This window comes from Heteronotia binoei, unplaced genomic scaffold, assembly GCF_032191835.1.
Source record: "Heteronotia binoei isolate CCM8104 ecotype False Entrance Well unplaced genomic scaffold, APGP_CSIRO_Hbin_v1 ptg000055l___fragment_3, whole genome shotgun sequence".
NCBI lineage: Eukaryota > Metazoa > Chordata > Lepidosauria > Squamata > Gekkonidae > Heteronotia > Heteronotia binoei.
Window position 1 is genome coordinate 1301713 of NW_026799985.1, and position 19754 is coordinate 1321466.

Below are 19754 nucleotides of genomic sequence, written 5' to 3' on the forward strand. Positions count from 1 at the left end.
ATCATAACAAAGCAAATCAGGAGTAAAGAAACTTAAAATATTGAATTGGCTTCTTTTTATACTAATGAACATAAAGCATACGAAGTAAGATTCAAGAGCAGCAATCCTTTACCAAACAGCATGATCCCTAGTCAATGTTAAGGCTAGCACTGATGCAACCCATCCTGCCCTCCTTCTCATGATCTGCCTCAATTCATAGAATCAGCACTACTGTCAGATGACCACAGAGCCTCTGTTTAAAAACCTCCAAGAAAGGAGAGCCTACAAATTCCCGATGAAGCCTGTTCCACTGAGGAACAGCGTTAACCATCAGGAAGTTCTTCCTAATGTTTAGTCAAAACCTCTTCTGATTTGCACCTACATAACCTGTAGATACAGCCCTGTGGCACAGAGTGGTAAAGCTGCAGTACTGCAGTACTAAGCTCTGAGTTTGATCTGGTGGAAGCTGGGTTCAGGTAGCCGGCTCAAGGTTGACTCAGCCTTCCATCCTTCCAAGGTAGGTAAAATGAGTACCCAGCTTGCTAGGGGGAAAGTGAAGATGACTGGGGAAGGCAACGGCAAACCACTCTGTAAAAAATTCTGCCATGAAAACGTCATGATGCGATGTCACCCCAGAGTCGGAAACAACTAGTGCTTGCACAGGGGACTACCTTTACCTTTTTAACCTGTAAAAGTCAGGTTCATTACAAATGGTTGATGAATAGCTTAGTATACTCTCTTTTTAACATGAAAATGCAGCCAGTTATCTCCTATAAGGGGTTAGTCTAACAAAGCAAACTGAAAGCAGTTAGTTTATTGGGGGGGGGGATTACCTGTGTCGCGTGCATTTAAACCAGTTCAGTATATCAGTACAGCTGGTGTAGTAAATTTGATCAAAAGGATGTGGATAAGATTCTTGCACTGTAACAGAATAACTGGGCAGAAACAAAAAGAAGTTACTAGACATGTCCACTAGTACAACCTCTGCTGATCTGAAGCAGAAACAGCTGCCAATTTAGGCTTCCAAAAGCTGCAGACAATGATGGCATTCAGACACCATAACAAACAGAGGTTTGTCCATGATGAGCACAAACATAATTTGTTGCCAAGCCTCATTGCTCTCCTTCCCCCCTTCACATGCAGAGCAATGTGAATTTAATTTAAGCAATGTGAATAATTTAAGACTTTTGCATTCAGAAAACTTTGAATTTAACTCCAGCTCAAAACAAATTAGTCTAAGAATATTTTAAATCAAACATTGACCATTTTCCCACTGACCTTACTCCAGAGCGACGTCCCTCTTCACCGCGCAGCAGCTGCGCGGATTTCCCACCAACTGCTGCGCACAACCAGGAAGTGCTGCGGCTTTTGCGTCGCAGATGTAAACCGCTAAAAAACAGTTTACATCTGTGACGCAAAAGCCGCAGCTCTTCCTGGTTGTGCGCAGCAGTTGGTGGGAAATCCATGCAGACGCTGCGCGGTGAAGAGGGACGTCGCTCCGGAGTAAGGTCAGTGGGAAAACGGCCATTGTGTGTTTCTTAGTAGGTAAAACTCTTTTATTATAATAGTGCTGTAAATTATGAAAATAAATGGCACACTTTTTTCTGGTGAAGATCTGGGTTTATATCTACATCAAATCACAGACCAAGCTTGGTATCTCAACATCTAATAAAGACACATCAACTTTCTCAGTTATAATGTTTTCTTCCCAGTTTGTAAGAAACAGTCTCCCACCAGTTCACACACAGGAATGGAGAAGTTCAGCATAAACCAGAAGTCTGCTATGATGCATTATGATGGATGGGCCCAGAATGGGCACAGATTGAGAAATTTCAGTTCGGTTTGTGAACTGAACCAGCTAGATTCCCAAACTGGTCCACAAATTGAACCAGTTTGCGAACTGCTTCAAATAAAAAATGCCTCCCTGGGGCCTAGAGGCTCCAAAATTGCAGGAAATCTCCAACTTATTCTCCTCTAAGTGCCCACCAAATTTGGTAAAGATTGGTCTTAGACCCCCAAACAAGGTGCCTATGGACACTGCTTTTCAATAGGAGGTCATGAGCCGGTTCAGGAGTGTACTAAACAGAGCTTGGTAGAAGCATTCGCCTTGCAGAGAGCCTCCTGGTAGGGTTGCCAATCCCCAGGTGGGGGCAGGGGATCCCCCGATTTGGAGGCCCTCCCCCCACTTCAGGGTCATCAGAAAGTGTGGGGAGGGGAGGGAAATGTCTGCTAGGAACTCTATTATTCCCTATAGAGATTTATTCCAATAGAAAATCATGGAGAATTGATCCACGGGTATCTGGGGTTCTGGGGGGGGCTGTTTTTTGGGGGTAGATGCACCAAATTTTCAGTATAGCATCTAATGCCTCTCCTCAAAATACCCCCAAGTTTCAAAAAGATTGGACCAGGGGGTCCAATTCTATGAGCCCCAAAAGAAGGTGCCCCTATCCATTATTTCCTATGGAAGGAAGGAATTGAAAAGGTGTGCCATCCCTTTAAATGTGATGGCCAGAACTCCCTTTGGAGTTCAATTATGCTTGTCACAGCCTTTATCCTGGCTCCACCCCTAATGTCTCCTGGCTCCACCCCAAAGTCTCTTGGCTCCACCCCCAAAGTCCCAAGATATTTCTTGAATTGGACTTGGCAACCCTACCTCCTGGGGGTGTCCCTTCATATGCCCAACAACTTACATGCAAGTTGGATTTGTGGGGTCTGAGTCATGGAACCCCAAGCAAGGAGATCCCAGGAAAGTGCTTTTTAGAGAGATGTTTGGTGTGGGTTCATGAGTGCATACACCAGCCCACTATCCATCTGACAGAAAATGTATTCACTGGTCAGGACTATACCAGCCACCCACCCCACCCAGGCTCAGGAGCCACCCTTAAGCTTTGGGTTCCTGCTGCCAGCTGGCCCCACCCTCCCTCCCTTTGCAGGCTGTCTCAGTAACAACTGGGCAGGGCTGACCCTCCCATCCTTCCTGGGGCCCAGGAGCCACCTGCACAGCTGTGGGTGGCTGTGTTTCCCCAGGCCTACCCTCCACTTTCGGCCAACATGATTGCTGGGCAGGCCTCACCCTCCTGCCTTGCCAAGGAGCCACCCACACAGCTGTGGGTGGCTGGGTCTCTCCAGGCCAACCACTCACTCCAAAACAAAAATGAGATTACAGGGACTGGGGTCCAGGAGCCACCCTCATTGTTCTGAGTAGCAGTGTCTCCTTGGGCCCACCCTCCAGCTCCAGGCAATGTGATAACCAGACAAGGCCCACTTCCCACCCTGCCTGGAGATCAGAAGCCACCCAAAGCTGTGAGTAGCTGTGCCTCCTCAGCAGCGCTGGCTCTACAGCACATGGCGCCCAAGGCAGGCCCCCCCCTGCTGCACTCCACTCACCCCCGCCGTGCTGTGCTTGCCCCCCCAGCTCACTGCGGCAAAGCTGAGTGCTACTACCAGCTTTTTGCAGCTGCATCTGCATGTTTTGTGAAGAGACAGGTGGAGGAGACTTCTCCACCCTCCTTTCCAGAACTGGAAGTGAGGGGGAGAGTGAAGTCTCCTCCATCCGTCTCTTCACAAAACACGCAAACACGGCTGCGGGAAGCCGGTAGTAGGGCTTAGTGTTGTGGTGAGCTTCAGGGAGGAGAGGGCAGCGGGAGCGCAGTGGAGGGGCAGCAGGAGCATGGCAGAAGGGAGGGGGCTGGCAGTAGTGGTGGTGGCAGGGGGGAGGGAGGCAAATTTAGGTGGTTGCCTTGGGCACCGGGGGGGAGCCCAATTCAGTGCACCCTCCATCCCAGCACCCTAGGCAACTGCCTAGTTTGCCTAGTGGACAAGCCGGCCCTGTTCCCCAGACCAACTCTCCACAGATGGAAATGTGATTACTGGGCAGGGCTGCCCCCCCCCGTCCTGCCCATTGTCTGGAAGCCACTTGCAATTGTGCCTCCCCAGGACCATCATCCACATCCAGCCAGTGTGATTGGTGGGCATGGCTAACACTCTGGCTCTGCCTGGGGCCCAGGAGTCACCCACACAGTTGCAGATAGTTGTGTCGCTCTGGCCCAGCTCCCACCACCAGCTAATGTGATTGCTGGGCAGGGCCAACCCTCTTGCCCTGCCTGGGAGCCACCCACACAATTGTGGGTGGTCATGTCGCCCCAAGCCAACCCACCTACATCCAGATGGAAATGTGATTTCTAGGCAGAGCTGACCCTTCTGCCCAGTCTGGATCCCAGGAGCCACCCACACAGTTGTGGGTGGCTGTGTCTCCCAGGCCAACCCACCCACTTCCAGATGGAAATGTAACTGGGCAGGGCTGGCCCCAAAGCCAATACCTGTGGAACAACTCAGGCAGCAACCCCAAGAGAAAGAGAGGTGTACTGCAGGAGAGCAGCAAGGAAGCATCAGGCAGTGGGATCCCAAAAAGTGGTAGGGTGGGTGTGAGAGATTCACATGAAGGAGGGAATGACTGTGGAACAACTTGGGCAGCAACTCCAGGAGAAAAAGGGGTGTATTGGAGGAGAACAGCAAGGAAGCCCCAGACAGTGACTCTGAAACTCTGAAACAGTGCAAACAGCAGGACCTCAAAAAGTGGTGGGATGGGTGTTAGAGATGCAGAAGGAAGCCAAGCCAAGGCAATGACTATGCAACAATTTTGGCAGAAAACCCAGGAAAGGGGGAGGGGTTGAGATGGAGAACAGTGATGAAACCCAAAGCGGTCACTCTGAAGCAATCCAGGCATGGACAATTCAAGGAAAAGTGGGGTGGGGGGGAGAGAGATGAAAAGCAATCACACCATTTGCAGCAGAGAAATGAATCAGGGAGGAGAAATTGCAGCACAGAAACCCAGCCTCACTAAAAAGCTAGGATAGGTCCACACCAAGCATGTGATTCCCAATTCATGGCTCATGAATCTCCACCTGGGCTAAGTTTGGCCTGGACTTCTGAGTCTGAACTGGTTTGTGCCCATCCCTAATTATTAGCATGTGCACATGTGCACATTTCTCATAAAAATTTATTTGTATTATCTGCACACATTTTTATTAGCCAGGAAACTGGAGCTGGATGATCCTACTCTAGAAATAATTATGACAAATACAGCACAAATGTGAAAAACCTGATTTTACCTTGAAGAATAATCTTGGTAATTGGATGTAAAACAAGAATTTAAATCTTGCTTTCCTGTTCACAGGTTTCTAGCATTTTGTACATTTGTAAGCTTCTCTGGAGATCCTTGAGATCCTTGAAAACTTCTTTTTTAGGAAAGTAAAAACTGGAATTTTCCTAAGTCTAATAAGTATGAACTTATGAGAATATGAACAATATTGCTTTGTAGGTTGCCTGTAAAATACATGACATATTGCATAACCACACTAGAGTTATTTATCACTGCCTAAGAAAATACTGTGAGAATTAATCAAACTAGACTGGCATTCTGCTCATTCCTTATTCAGAGGCAGTATTCTAAATTTCTTGTAAAATCTCAACTGAATTGTCATTACACTTCAATTTAATACATAATAAATAATTATTAGGTGGGCACACATTTAGAATTGCCAAAGATACAAACATAACAAGTTGAAGAAAGCTAATTTACTTGTATATTCTATCATCTATTCCAGTACAACTAAAGTTCTATTATAGTTTTCCAGATTGTGGTTTTTAATGTTCTTTGCTCCTGCCATTCCCCATGCAGGAAGACAGCTGAAAAATTACTATATTTTGAAATAACCACTGGACAGATGGGGGACTCTTGATTGTCTGTTTTCACCAGCAACTGTTTGTTACGAATTTGCTGTGAAATATACTAGAGATTAATTTAGTGACTTTTCTAATGTGTGACCTTGGAAAGCTAAAGATATAACAACGTATAGGAATAAAGATGAAATAGTAGCAATAATTATTTGAAAATTTGGTATGGCACAGAATAATCGCCCCAGCCCTTAAGAATTCCAATGAACATACAATGTTCCTGTGTATGTTATTTCTCCTTTAACTTTAGGGTAGTGCATAGCTTCATATACATGACCAATGCACAGATCTGCCCCCTGTACTGAAGTAAATAATACACTGTTCTGAAGTTATGTATTTCCAAATTTCCTGTCTCCTCTTCAAAATAAGAAAGTAATTAAGCCAACAAGTTTTAATGTAAAAAAAGATTCATAATTATACCTGGATAGCTTCCAATAGGCTAATTATAGTCTGAACATGCAGATTTCCCCACTGAGTTAATTGGATTAAATGTATCCTTCATTTCTAGTGTGACTGTTACTTATAATGAGTTATGTTCCCTAATCCAGACATGGATACATTTTAATGTAAAATTAAGTATGCATATTTCCTTGAGTTTTGTAATTTTTTTCTATACAGTAACATCAGAATATGGTCCATGGGGTTGGATTCTAGATGTCTGCTCTGTTGCGTCTAACATTTTCCTCCTATGCCTCTTCCCTGGAAAAATAATAATATCTTGTATGTCAACAGAAAGCTCTGTGCCAGAAGACCATGACTGCGCCATTGCCAATGGCAAAGGTAATATTCAATTCATAACTTTTTTTCTACACATGCAATACACACCTTAAATATAATGAATTAAAATAAGCATAAACTACTAGCAAAATATCATGAGAATTTAATTAACAAAAATGTTACCTCTCCCAGTGGCTACACACGTTGGGATCCTCAAGGTTAAGGGATAAAGTTATATCTATCCAATGGCATAAAAATATAAGTGGGAAATAAACAAACCAGTCCAAATAAAGAACCATCTTCTCAATAGGCAGTCCTGTAAAAAGAGAGAAACATTTGCTATAGTATTGCTATATTATTCAAGCAATAAAGGAATTTTAAAATTCCTTTAATTTTTAAAAAGAATTTTTTTCTACAACACTGTGCTCGCTGCAAAATGATAAGGAACAAAAATCAAGAATATAAAACCAATACTCATACAAACAAGAAAAAAATGGCCTGCCTTCTTAGTTGTGGGACAACTTTTAGCAGAATGCAGGCGTTGACAGAAAACACCTCAGAATCCCCTGTTATAAATGTTTGACTATAACACATTGAAGTGGGCTTTATAGCTGTATGATTAGCAGTATTTGTATTAAACACTTAAATCAAATATACTCATCTTTCCGGGAAACCATGGGTTGCCGGATGTAAGGACCAAACACAATCCGCCTATGAAGATCTGTGGCAGGAAGTTTAATTGGCCAGGATTGGACCTGGCCAGGAAAAGGGTTGTTCCGGGAAATATATATAATCGGGCACCCAGCCCCGCCATGTTGTCTTTGTGATGTACTCACCAATAAAGCATATTGCCTTATAAACGTCTCAGAACTCAGTACATTACACTGGTGACGAGGGTGGGTATGTGGCGCCCAACTTGGCTTACAACTTGGCTGTAGAAAATGAAGGTTGTAGGAAATTTCTACAACTTGGTTGTAGAAATGTAGAAAAATTTTAAATTCCATAAACATGCCATGTAGTATGATTTTATATACTAAGTTGTAAATGATGCATTTTATGTTGCTTAAGTAATAAAATAAGTTTAGTTCTGAAGTTTACTTTTGAAATAAAGTATGTCATATATTTCATTCCACCCCCTTCTCATCTCTCCCCACCACTGGGGAAAAGATTTCTAAACAAACAAACAAACCCCAAAGCCTTTCTCTCCCATGCCTTCAAAAATTCCAGACATTTTACATCTCTAGAATTTGTGGCTACATCATCGTTTTAGTAGTATCCTGTGCAATAAACAGAGATTTTCCCTAAATATGTCAGGGAGTCCTATTCAGACAATGACCAATATATTTCAAAAGCCATTCCCAAAACTCTAAAGTGGTTGTGTGAAAAAGTCCTGTAATGTACTGAGTTCTGAGATGTTTATAACGCAACATGCTTTATTGGTGTGTACATCACAAAGACAACATGGCGGGGCTGGGTCCCCGATTATATACATTTCCCAGAACAACTTTTTTCCTGGCCAGGTCCAATCCTGGCCAGTTAAACTTCCTGCTACAGATCTTCATAGGTGGATTGCGTTTGGTCCTTACATCTGGCGACCCGCAGTTTCCCGCTGGTTACCTCAGCACGTGCGCAGTTGTGCTGTGCTGTAAATTTAGGGACCGAAATGTAAGACACAACATTCCTCCCCCCCTAGTTCAAGATATATAGTTTTTTAAATAAGCGGGTGGCTGCCGCTACCTTTGCGACCGAGGTTCGATCTGGGGAACTGGAGCTGCGGCCGTTGCATCAGGGGCTGCTGGTTCCTCGAGGTGGGGCGAGGCTGAAAGAGCGCTATCCAGTGCCTGTGGCCACACTGGAGACTCACCCTGCACCTCCGCTGTAGAGGGGTCGCTCCAGCCTCTGTGAGGCTCCTCCGCTGGCGAGGCTGGCAAGGCAGGGTTACTGCCGGTGGTGGTTCAGCGATCTCCCTGCTCCCCCAGGCCCTGCCAGTACTTCTGGCAGGATGCAACGGTGCAACTCGTCTATGTGTCTGCGGAGGAGCTGACCCCCCTCTGATGAGACCTTGTATGAGCGGGACCCGGTGACCCGCAGCACTCGGGCTGGTATCCACTCCGGCCCACTCGCAAAGTTCTTTGCGTAGAACAGATCCCCTGGGAAGAACTCCCTAGTGGCCTCCCAGGTCTCGGGGAAGCCGCAGAGGTCTGGGGCCCGGTCAGGATGCAATCTATCTAGCTTAGTGGTTAACCTCCGGCCCATGAGTTGCTCTGCAGGGCTTAGGCTGATGACTGGGTTAGGGGTGACCCGGTTCCCAAAAAGGAAGGATGCCAGGCGTTGATCCCAATCCCCCTGAACTATGCGCCCCAGGGCCTTCTTGGTGGTGCAAACCATGTGCTCCGCTTGGCCGTTAATGGCTGGATGAAAGGGAGCAGACCGTATGTGTTGGATGAGGTACCTATTCAGAAACTCCTGGAAGTCCCGGGAGGTAAAAGCGATACCGCTGTCCATCACTACGGTCTCTGGGATCCTGTGATTGCAAAAGACTCTCTGCAGGGCTCTGACTGCGGCCGCGGTGGAGGTTGAAACTACGAGAATCACCTTCAGCCACTTCATGTAAGTGTCCACCAGGATGAAGAATATTTGACCCTGGTATGGCCCTGCGAAGTCTAGGTGTAGCCGGGACCAAGGCACGCGATTGGACTCCCAGCGGTGGATGGGGGTGCTGGTTATAGGACTATAGGTTGGCTGCTGGGTGGGAACGCAAAAAGGAAGCAGGAAGAGGCAAAATGCTACAAAGGTTGCCAGGGAAAGGAAAGAGGAAGTTGTGAGAGACGTGAAGAAACAAGTGAGAGACCAAGGGGAAAGGTCACAGCGAGTGGCCAAAGGTAAAACCATAATGTTTTTGGCAATTCCGAGACAAGACTGATGTTGGTGCTGTGTGGATCTGGCTGGGATTCTTGGCAAGGCTAGCACCTTCTAACCCACCACTCTATCTCTTCATCCATCCCTGGCCACCATACATAGGACTGATGTCACTTATAGGAAAGGCCGGAAATTTTTTTTGTATTTTTAATATGTGTGTGTGCATATTTTTAATATGTGTGTGTGTGTATGCGCCTGGAAGTCATGGCACTCTCTAGTGACTGACCCCTACCGGGAGCCTGGAGAATATTCAAGTAGCTGGCTGAATAAAGCCTGCCCCTACCTCCCGACCACTGGTATTCCAAGGAGATGTCCCATCCAAGTATTTTCCAGAGTCAACCCTGCTTAGCTTCCAAAATTTGATGAGACTGGGCTTGCCGAGGCTATCCAAGTCAGGGCGGAAAGACCAGATTTTTTAATTTTCAGTTTATTTTTCTCCAACCAGCACGCTATGCAGCAGAAAGAAACACCAACTGGGGATGCGGATTCCCATTGGCAGCCCTAAAGTGGATACAAGGGGAAATTCAGCAAATTCTTCTGGTAGTTGTTTATCTCTGTCCAGTGCTGTAGAATTACTAACTTTATTATTTAATGTCTCACAATAATGTATGATGCTTCCATACTACAAAACTGGATATTGTAGATTTCCTATAATAAAGATGGAACTGCACAACAAATTAAACACCTATCTCCCTGGTCTTAGGCTAATATATATGTGTTATGTCTTGCAATTCAGTCTTAATGTTACAACACAGTGAACGCTACAGAGGCAACCCAGGAAGCCCACGGGTCCCTGGATGTAGCTCGCTAACATGCTCTGCCAATCAAGATCTGTGGCGGGAAGTTTAACTGGCCAGGATTGGACCTAGCCTGACGGAGGGGTTGTTCTGAGGAATGTATAAATTGGGACCCAGCCCGCGTGTCTCTCTCTTGTAATGTACTCGCCAATAAAGTATATCACCTTCAACACATCTCGTCACTCAGTACATTACAGTGGCAACGAAGGTGGGATCCTAGCCAGGTAACTCCCCAAGCGGGACTTCGCAGACCTGGCTGGAGACGAGGAAGGCACGCAGTCTAGGGAGACTGAAGCGCCCGCTGCCACCACCACCATGGCTAACCTGAGTGTGAAGATGGGCCACCTTACAGAGTTCGACCCTGCCAACCTCGATAGGTGGGAGACCTACACGGAGCAAGTCTTCTGCTACCAACGAGAGAACATGATCATGGACGACAGCCGTAAGAGAGATGTGCTCCTGAGTGTTGGCGGGGAGGCCACATTCAAGATCGCAGAGGGTCTTTCGGCCCCCGCGAAGATCACGGAGAAAACGTGCGAGGAGATAGACTCCTGACCAGGCACTTCTTGCCCCAGCCATCCATCAACGCCTGCCGATTTCTCTTCCACAAGAGGGATCAAGGGGCGGGAGAGACAGCCACAGTCTACTTGGCCGCCCTCTGCCAACTTGCGGGGAACTGCAGCTTCGACAAGCTGGATGAAGCCCTGGGGGATCGATTCGTCTGGGGCCTCCAAGATGAAAGACTGCAGCAAAAGCTCTTCGCAAAGGAGGAGCTCACCCTGCAACTTGCCTTCAACGAAGCCACTGTGTTTGAGAGAGCCACAAAAGCTTTCCACAACCTGCGAGCAGAAGCCATCCACCAAGAGGAGATGGCACCAGGCAACCCAGGGGAGGAGGAGGAGGCACACCAGCTCCATCGCCAACCAAGAATGGGGCCGAGAGCAACCACTCGGCCACGAGCGACCCAGAGACCAGCCAACACCAAATGCGCCAGCTGTGGGGATTCACACGAACAAAGGGACTGCCCCTATTGCAACGGAGACTGCAGGAATTGTGGGAGAGTGGGCCACATAGCGTGGGCTTGCCAGGCCAAGGCCATCTGCAGACACCAGCCCACCCACCACGACTCATCCGATGACTACTCGACCGCATCAACTAGCCTGCAGGTAATGAACTTGCCCCTCAAGACCCCCGATAAGGTCAGGGTGTCGGTCCGAATCGAGTGCACTCCATGCCTAATGGAGCTGGACTCGAGCTCCTCCATCTCCATAATTTCAGAGGAGTCCCTAAGAAAACTTTGCCCCCGTGGGAAGCCCAGGCTGCGACCGGCTGATTTCATATTGCGGGACTTCCAAAAAAAACCCATACAGATTTTGGGTTGGGCCACTGTTAGGGTAGAGTTTAAGAACTTTAGGGGCAAACGGGACATACTTGTGGTCAAACGCCAGCTCACCACATTACTGGGGCTAGCCTGGTTCTGACCGCTGAGTATTCAGATAGTGGGGCAACTAGAATGATTAAAGGGCTGGAGCACTTTCCCTATGAAGAAAGGTTGAAACGCTTGGGACTCTTTAGCTTGGAGAAACGTCGATTGCGGGGTGACATGATAGAGGTTTACAAGATAATGCATGGTATGGAGAAAGTAGAGAAAAAAAGTACTTTTCTCCCTTTCTCACAATACAAGAACTCGTGGGCATTCGATGAAATTGCTGAGCAGACAGGCTAAAACGGATAAAAGGAAGTACTTCTTCACCCAAAGGGTGATTAACATGTGGAATTCACTGCCACAGGAGGTGGTGACGGCCACAAGTATAGCCACCTTCAAGAGAGGTTTAGATAAAAATATGGAGCAGAGGTCCATCAGTGGCTATTAGCCACAATGTGTGTGTATATATAAAAATTTTTGCCACTGTGTGGCACAGAGTGCTGGACTGGATGGGCTGTTGGCCTGATCCAACATGGCTTCTCTTATGTTCTTATGAGGGTGCAGCAGCTGCGAACGCAAGATTTCGAGCACGAGTGCTGGGAATTTCCGGAAGTGATGCGTCCCTAGGATCCTACACCTCACCTTACCCCTCGATCCCCACGTGAGACCGATAAGGCTGAAGGCCAGGCAAGTTCCGTTCGCTCTTAAGCCAAAAATAGAAGTGGAGCTAGACCACCTCACGGCCCAGGGAGTCCTAGAACCGGTTTCCTACGCTGCCTGGGAAATATCCATAGTCACTCCAGTGAAGCCTAATGGGGATGTGCGCATCTGCGCTGACTATTAGTGCACAATAAATAAGACACTTCAGGACAATCCATACCCCATTCCGGTGGTCAGCCACGTGCTGGCAGCACTAGCAGGCTCTTAGGTTTTTGAGAAACTGGATTTGGCCCAGGCGTACCAGCAACTCCCGGTGGACGCTGAGACAGCAGAAGCCCAGACCATTGTGACCCACAGGGGAGCTTTTTGGGTGCAGTGGTTGCAATTTGGGGTTAGTATGGCTCTGGGGATTTTTCAGAGCATAATGGATTCTCTTCTCAAAGGGATTCCCAGGGTGCAGCCGTTTTTCGACAACGTTTTGATCGCTGCCCCGGACGCTGAGTTCAGCAGCCGTATGCGTGAGGTACTCCACCGTTTCCAGGCAGCAGGACTTAAAGTAAAACAGGAGAAGTGTTCTCTTGGGGTGTCGAGGGTAGAGTTCTTGGGGTTTGCAGTAGACGCTGTGGGCATCCACCCGACGGCCGACAAGACCAGGGCTATTGTCCACGCACCAGCCCCCACGTGCAAGACGGAGTTACAAAGTTTCTTGGGATTATTAAATTTCTATCATTCATTTTCGCCCCACAAAGCGGCCATCGCAGAACCCCTTCATAGGCTCCTAGACAAAAACGTCCCATGGGTCTGGGGAAAGAAGCAGGCCGCCGCTTTTCAGGCAGTCAGGGACCTACTAGTTTCCAACAAGGTGCTCCACCATTTTGACGAATCCTTAACAGTGATACTGGCTTGCGATGCTTCCCCGTACGGGGTGGGCACCGTCCTAGGGCACCAACTCCCGGACGGGAGGGAGGTTCCCATGGCCCATTATTCGAGAACCCTGACCCTCGCCGAGCGCAATTACGCCCAGATAGACAAGGAGGCCTTGGCAATAGCGGCGGGTGTGCATAAATTCAACAACTACCTGTACGGTAAGCATTTCACGATTACCACGGACCATAAGCCGCTACTGGGCCTCCTCGCCCCAGACCGCCAGATGCCGCAAATTCTGTCACAGCGCATCCTGCGGTGGAATCAGTTCCTCATTCATACACATATGCCCTGGTCCACCGTCCGGGCAAAGCTATGGGACACACAGACACCCTCAGCCACCTGCCGCTGCCCTCGATAGACCTGGCCCACCATGTGATGCTTATAGAGACTCTACCGGAGAGGCCCCTCCACACCGCCAAGGTAGCTAAGGCCACAGGGAGAGACCGCATCCTCGCCCGTGTTTTAGACTGGGTGGGAAGGGGATGGCCCGCGGGCAAACAAGACACAGAATTCAGGGCATTCGCATCACACAGAGAAGAACTGTCCATGCACAAGGGTGCCTTCTCTGGGGAAGCAGGGTGGTGGTTCCCTCCCCCATTGCGGAAACAAGTACTGGAAGCCCTACACAAAACACATCCGGGAATAGTGCGGATGAAGGCCCTGGCACGCAGCTATGTATGGTGGCCAGGAATGAAGAGATTGAAGGGTGGGTCTGAAGGTGCCGACCCTGCCAAGAGTCCCAGCCTGATCCGCCCAGTGCCCCTGTCCACCGCTGGGAGTCCAATAGGAGGCCATGGTCCCGGTTACACCTAGACTTTGTGGGGCCATACCAGAGCCAAATATTCTTTATTCTTGTAGATGCATACACCAAGTGGTTGGACGCTATTCCCGTAGCTTCAACCTCCATGGCGGCAACGGTCAGAGCCTTGCGTAGGGTCTTTTGTACACATGGGATTCCCGATACCCTCGTCACGGACAATGGGACCGCTTTCACCTCCCGGGAATTCCGAGAGTTCTTGAATAGATACCTCATATAGCACATTCGGTCCGCCCCCTTCCATCCGGCCACCAATGGTCAAGCAGAGCGCATGGTGCACACCACGAAAGAGGCCCTGGGGCGCATTGTACAGGGGGATTGGGACCACCGCCTGGAAGCCTTCCTATTCAATAACAGAATCACCCCCAACCCCATCACCAGGTTAAGCCCTGTCGAGTTACTAATGGGGAGGAAGTTGATCACGAGGCTAGACAGCTTGCATCCTGACCGGGCCACGGACCTCCGCAGTTCCTCCGAAACCAGGGAAGCCGCTAGAGGGTTCTTTCCGGGGAATCCGGTGTACACTAAGAACTTTGCAAGCGACCCAGAGTGGCTAGCCGCCCAGGTGCTGCGGGTGACCGGGTCCCGCTCCTATGAGGTCTCGTCGAAGGGGAGGCAGATCCTAAGGAGGCATATCGACCAGCTGCGCCGCCGCACTTTGCCGGAGGAACCGACAGGAATCGGGGGAGGGGGGAGAACTGACAGCAACACCCCCAGAAGCTACCCAGCCCATGCCGGCCACACCGACTATACGAGCGGAAGAGCACCCCAGCGGTGGGGGCGATCCCCCCAGAGGGGGGATTCCAGAAGAGCAACAAGAGGCAGACAGTCCTCTTCTGGCGTCACCCCAACTCGAGGAACCAGCCGCCATGCTTGCCACGGCAGCCGCTCCAACTCCCCAAATAACCCCGAGGAGGTTGACCAGGGAGTGCAGAGCACCAGCCTACTTGAAAGACTTTGTGTCCTGAACTAGGGGGGGAGGAGTGTTACATCTTGCAATTCAGTCTTAATGTTACAACACAGTGAACGCTACAGAGGCGACCCGGAAAGCCCACGGGTCCCCGGATGTAGCTCGCTAATACTCTCCGCCAATCAAGATCTGTGGCGGGAAGTTTAACTGGCCAGGATTGGACCTGGCAGGACGGAGGGTTGTTCCGGGGAATGTATATAATCGAGACCCGGCCTGCGCGTCTCTCTCTTGTGATGTACTCGCCAATAAAGTATGTTGCCTTCAACACGTCTCGTCACTCAGTACATTACAATATGACTTTTCTTGTTTATTTGAAAAACAAAATAATTTAAATTAAATAGAATTCTGCATCCATAAAAAATGCCTCCGAGAACTTTATTGCAAAGCAATACAAAAAAGTGCAACAAAATAATTGAGTTTTTTCTTAAAATTGACTGCTCCACCAAAATTGAGTATTGGAAAAAATAAGATAGAAGTAGCTACTAGTGTGAGAAAAATGTTCTATAAAGATAAAAAGGTTGTCGTGGGAAATGTAAGAAGCAGTAATCCTAAGTACATTTATATTTTTCCCCTTAATTCTCAAACCACTATCAACTTACATACAAATAACATATAATAGTCAATGAATTATGTTAAACTGGAATAAAAGTATATTTGCAATCTGATTTCAAGCATAGTGTTGGTTCCCTTATTATAAGAGATTAAGAAAATAAATTGTTTCCTTTTTTAAAATGTCAATAGATTTCTTTCTGAATGTGTTTAATAAGAGAACTGACAGTAAAAAAACCTCAATGATTTGCATGAACCCCCTAGTGTACAACTTGATTGCATCCTAGAGCTTTTGCTTAATTATTATGAAAAATCAAAACGGAAAATCAGTACAACTGATTAGCATTGCTAAATTGTTTATATTAGCTATAAAAATGCAGGAGGTTTATTTAACTCTTACTATCTATATCAGGCAGAAATACATTTTATATCATAGAAGAAGACGAAGAAGAAGAAGACCACAGATTTATACCCCGCCCTTCTCTCTGAATCAGAGTCTCAGAGTGGTTTACAATCTCCTATACACAACTGATAATACACAAGAAAACAAATCTAAATTTCTTATCTCAACATTTATATTTCTACAGAGAACTGTAAATTTAAAAAATTAAATAAACATAGTAACCACAATGGAGTCCATGTGGCCATTAAAATACACACAATTTCTCATGGATAGACATAACTATCAACCACATTCCAGTGCAACCAATAATGCTAACATTTATTAGGCTGTAATGAAATATATTGGTGGATTAATTAGGGCATTCATTGGTGGAAAGTTAACAGGCTGGATGAGAATGTGTTGTGGCAAGGGAGAATTATAAATTCTCAATGCAAACTAAAGAATCCCAGCAGAACAAGGTCCAGTGTGGCAAACCCAACACAGACAATATCAAGCCACAGAATCTAAATCAAACCAACAAAGCAAAAGACACTGCTGCAAGCCTGAAAGAACCAATATTGAACCAGAGAGTCCCAGAAGAACCATGGACCTGTGCAACAAAACCAACACAACCAATGTCACCCCAGAGAATCCAAGGTAAACAAACTTCAACAAGGAACACTGTAGCAAGAACAGAACCTATTTCAAACCAGAAAATCCAAGCCAAACAAACCTGGCAGGCCAATACCAAGACTTGGCAAGAAGAAACTGGCACAAACACACTGTAAAGTTGAAGAAAAACGGTTCTTGAGAGCCTTAAAATGCTGTCCTCAAATATTTCCATATATTTCTGACTATTGCCATAATTTTTCAGGACCTATTTATCAGATTCCCCAAAACATTTCAGTTTAAAGAATTTTATTAATAACATATGGTAACATTATCCATTAATAACTTTTTTTTAATCCTCCCCATATGCTATTTTGTAAATCTTCCTCCCCCCGTTACTTGACTCCCACCGATGTTATAAACTTAAAATGTTAACACTTAAAGGTACCCTTAAACCATATGAACCATATAAGCCTAGATTCATGTTCTTTTTTTTCTAATACTTAATCATTATTAAAAAAATTGTCCAATGTCCTTTTATTTTCCATTGTTTTTCTACATAACCTCTAAACTTTTTCCACTCCTTTCTATAAACTTCCAAATCATAGTCTCTTGAGATTCTTGTTAGTTTATCCATCTCACTCCATGTTATTACTTTTGTAATCCAATCCCATTTTTCTGGTATTTTTTCTTGCTTCCGTAACTGCGCATACAATGTCCTAGCCGCTAAAAGCAAGTACCAAATCAAAGTTCTATCTTCTTTTGGAAATTTCTCCATTTGTAATCCCAACAGAAATGTTTTTTCTACTTTCTTAAATTCATATCCCAAGATCTTAGAAATTTCTTGTTGAATCATCTGCCAATACTTTTTTGCTCTTTCACAAGTCCACCACATATGGTAGAAAGAACCATGTTTTTTTATATTTCCAACATCTATCTGGCATCTTATTGTTCATCTTTGCCAACTTTTTAGGGGTCATATACCATCTGTATATCATTTTAAAACAGTTCTCTTTAATACTCTGACATGTTGAAAGTTTCATAGAGTTCTTCCAAAGATATTCCCATGTATCCATCTGTATTTCTTTATTTACATTGATTGCCCATTTAATCATTTGAGATTTTACTACTTCATCTTCCGTAGACCATTTAAAGAGTAACTTATATATTTTTGAAATTAATTTTTCATTATCTCCTAACAGAACTTTCTCCATTTCTGTTTGCTCTCGTCTTATTCCTTCAGCTTTAATATCATTTTCCACCAGGCTCTTTATTTGTTGCATTTGAAACTAATCATATTTGTTATTCAACTCCTCCGCGGATTTCAATTCTATTTTACCACTTTGTATTTTTAATAGTTGATTGCATGACAACCCACTTTCTTCATCGGTCTTAGCTGTTATTTTTATCACTTCTTCTGGCACTATCCATAATGGCTTTCTCTCATCACCATACTTCTTATACTTCATCCATGTATTTAACAGATTATTTCTTATGTAATGGTGAAAGAAAAAAACATCCATTTTTTTCTTCCCATAGTACATGTAAGTGTGCCAGAGGAATTTATTTCCATGACCTTCCAACATTAAAAGTTTTTTATTTGACAGCGTCATCCAATCTTTTATCCATACTAAGCAAACTGCATCATGATATATTCTTAAGTCTGGTAGCTGGAATCCTCCTCTCTTTAGCATCTGTTAAAATTTTCATTTTAATCCTTGGTTTCTTCCCAGCCCAGACAAATTCTGAAATTTTCCTTTGCCATTTATTGAATTGTTTACTATCTTTCACAATTGGAATAGTTTGAAACAAATACATTATTCTCGGCAAAATGTTCATCTTAATTGCAGCTATTCAACCCAGCAATGTCAAATTAATTCCATTTCATCAAGTCTTCATCCATCTTATGCCATAGCTTTTCATAGTTATTTTTAAACAAATTAATATTCTTCATTGTTATCTGCAAGCCCAAATATTTTACTTTGGAAGCAACTTCACATTCTGTCAATCTCTGCAATTCCTTTTGTCTGTTTGCTTGTATATTTTTACATAACAGTTTTGACTTTTCTGTATTAACATAAAATCCCGCCAATTCACCATATTCTTATATCTTAGTTAACAACAAAGGTGTTACTTGTACAGGATTAGTTATGTCATCAGCAAATGCTCTATATTTGTAAACAGATCCCCTGATCTTTAGCCCTTCTATTTCTTTATCATCTTATACTTGTATCAGTAAAATTTCAAGAGTCATAATAAACAACAGTGGTGAAAGCGGGCAACCTTGTCTTGTACCTTTACTAATCATCATATTATCTGTAAGGTCTGCATTTATACACAACTTTGCCCCCTGTTCCGTATATATTGCTTTTATCATTCTTATAAAGTGCTCTCCAAGTTCTATCTTTTCCATAACTGCAAATATAAAGTCCCAGTTCAAATCATCAAAAGCTTTCTCTGCATCCGCAAAGAATAATGCAACTTCCTTTTCTGGATTTTTTCATAATATTCTACAATGTTAACAACTGTTCTTATATTATCTCTTATTTGTCTTTTAGGGAGAAATCCTGCTTGATCTTCCTTTATAAAGTTCATCAAATATTGTTTAAGTCGTTCTGCTAGGATTCTTGTGTATATCTTATAATCAATATTCAATAATGAAATTGGTCTATAGTTCTGTACATTCGTGACATCTCTATCTTCTTAAGGTATCAACGAAATCACAGCTTCTTTCCAGGTATTTGGTATTTTCCCTTTTATTCTTATATTCATCAATTTTTGTAATTTTGGTACTACTTCTTTAAAAAAATTTAAAAATTTAGCCGTATATCCATCTGGCCCAGGCGCCTTACCAATTTTCATTGCATTAATTGCTGCTTTAATTTCAATTTTTTTAAATTGGATCATTCAAAATTTTCTTCATATTTTCCGTTAAGGGTGCTATTTTAACATTTTGCAAGTACTCTTCAATCTTTTCTTTTTTTATTTTCACACCCTTAATTAAGTTGGCATAATACTTAAAAAATTCTCTTTTTATTCCTTCTTGATCTACTATCTCTCTTCCACCAGTCACAATTTTACTAATAGTTTTACTTTCTCTCTTTTTCTTCAGTTGCCAAGCTAAATACTTTTCAGGCTTATTTGCACCCTCAAAAGATTTCTGTTGCAATTTTTTTCAAATTCCATTCAATTTCTTTGTTCAGCAAATGTCTCATTTGAGTTTGTAATATAGTAATCTCGCTTATAATTTTCTTTTTCCCTGGCCT

General features: G+C 44.8%; 1 protein-coding gene across 2 annotated transcripts in view; it reads right to left on the minus strand.

Moving 5' to 3' along the window:
• The window catches only part of LOC132590499 (multiple epidermal growth factor-like domains protein 10), a 158828-nt gene extending 152082 nt beyond the window's left edge, over positions 1-6746 (minus strand). For both annotated transcript variants that reach the window (XM_060263405.1, XM_060263403.1), the window contains exons 1-2: positions 6616-6746; positions 813-914 (exon numbers count right to left, since the gene is read on the minus strand). In XM_060263405.1, coding sequence (XP_060119388.1) covers positions 813-914; positions 6616-6731 — 218 coding nt within the window. In that variant the 5' untranslated portion in view covers positions 6732-6746. The remainder of the gene's footprint in view (positions 1-812; positions 915-6615) is intronic.
• Positions 6747-19754: the final 13008 nt, after the last annotated feature.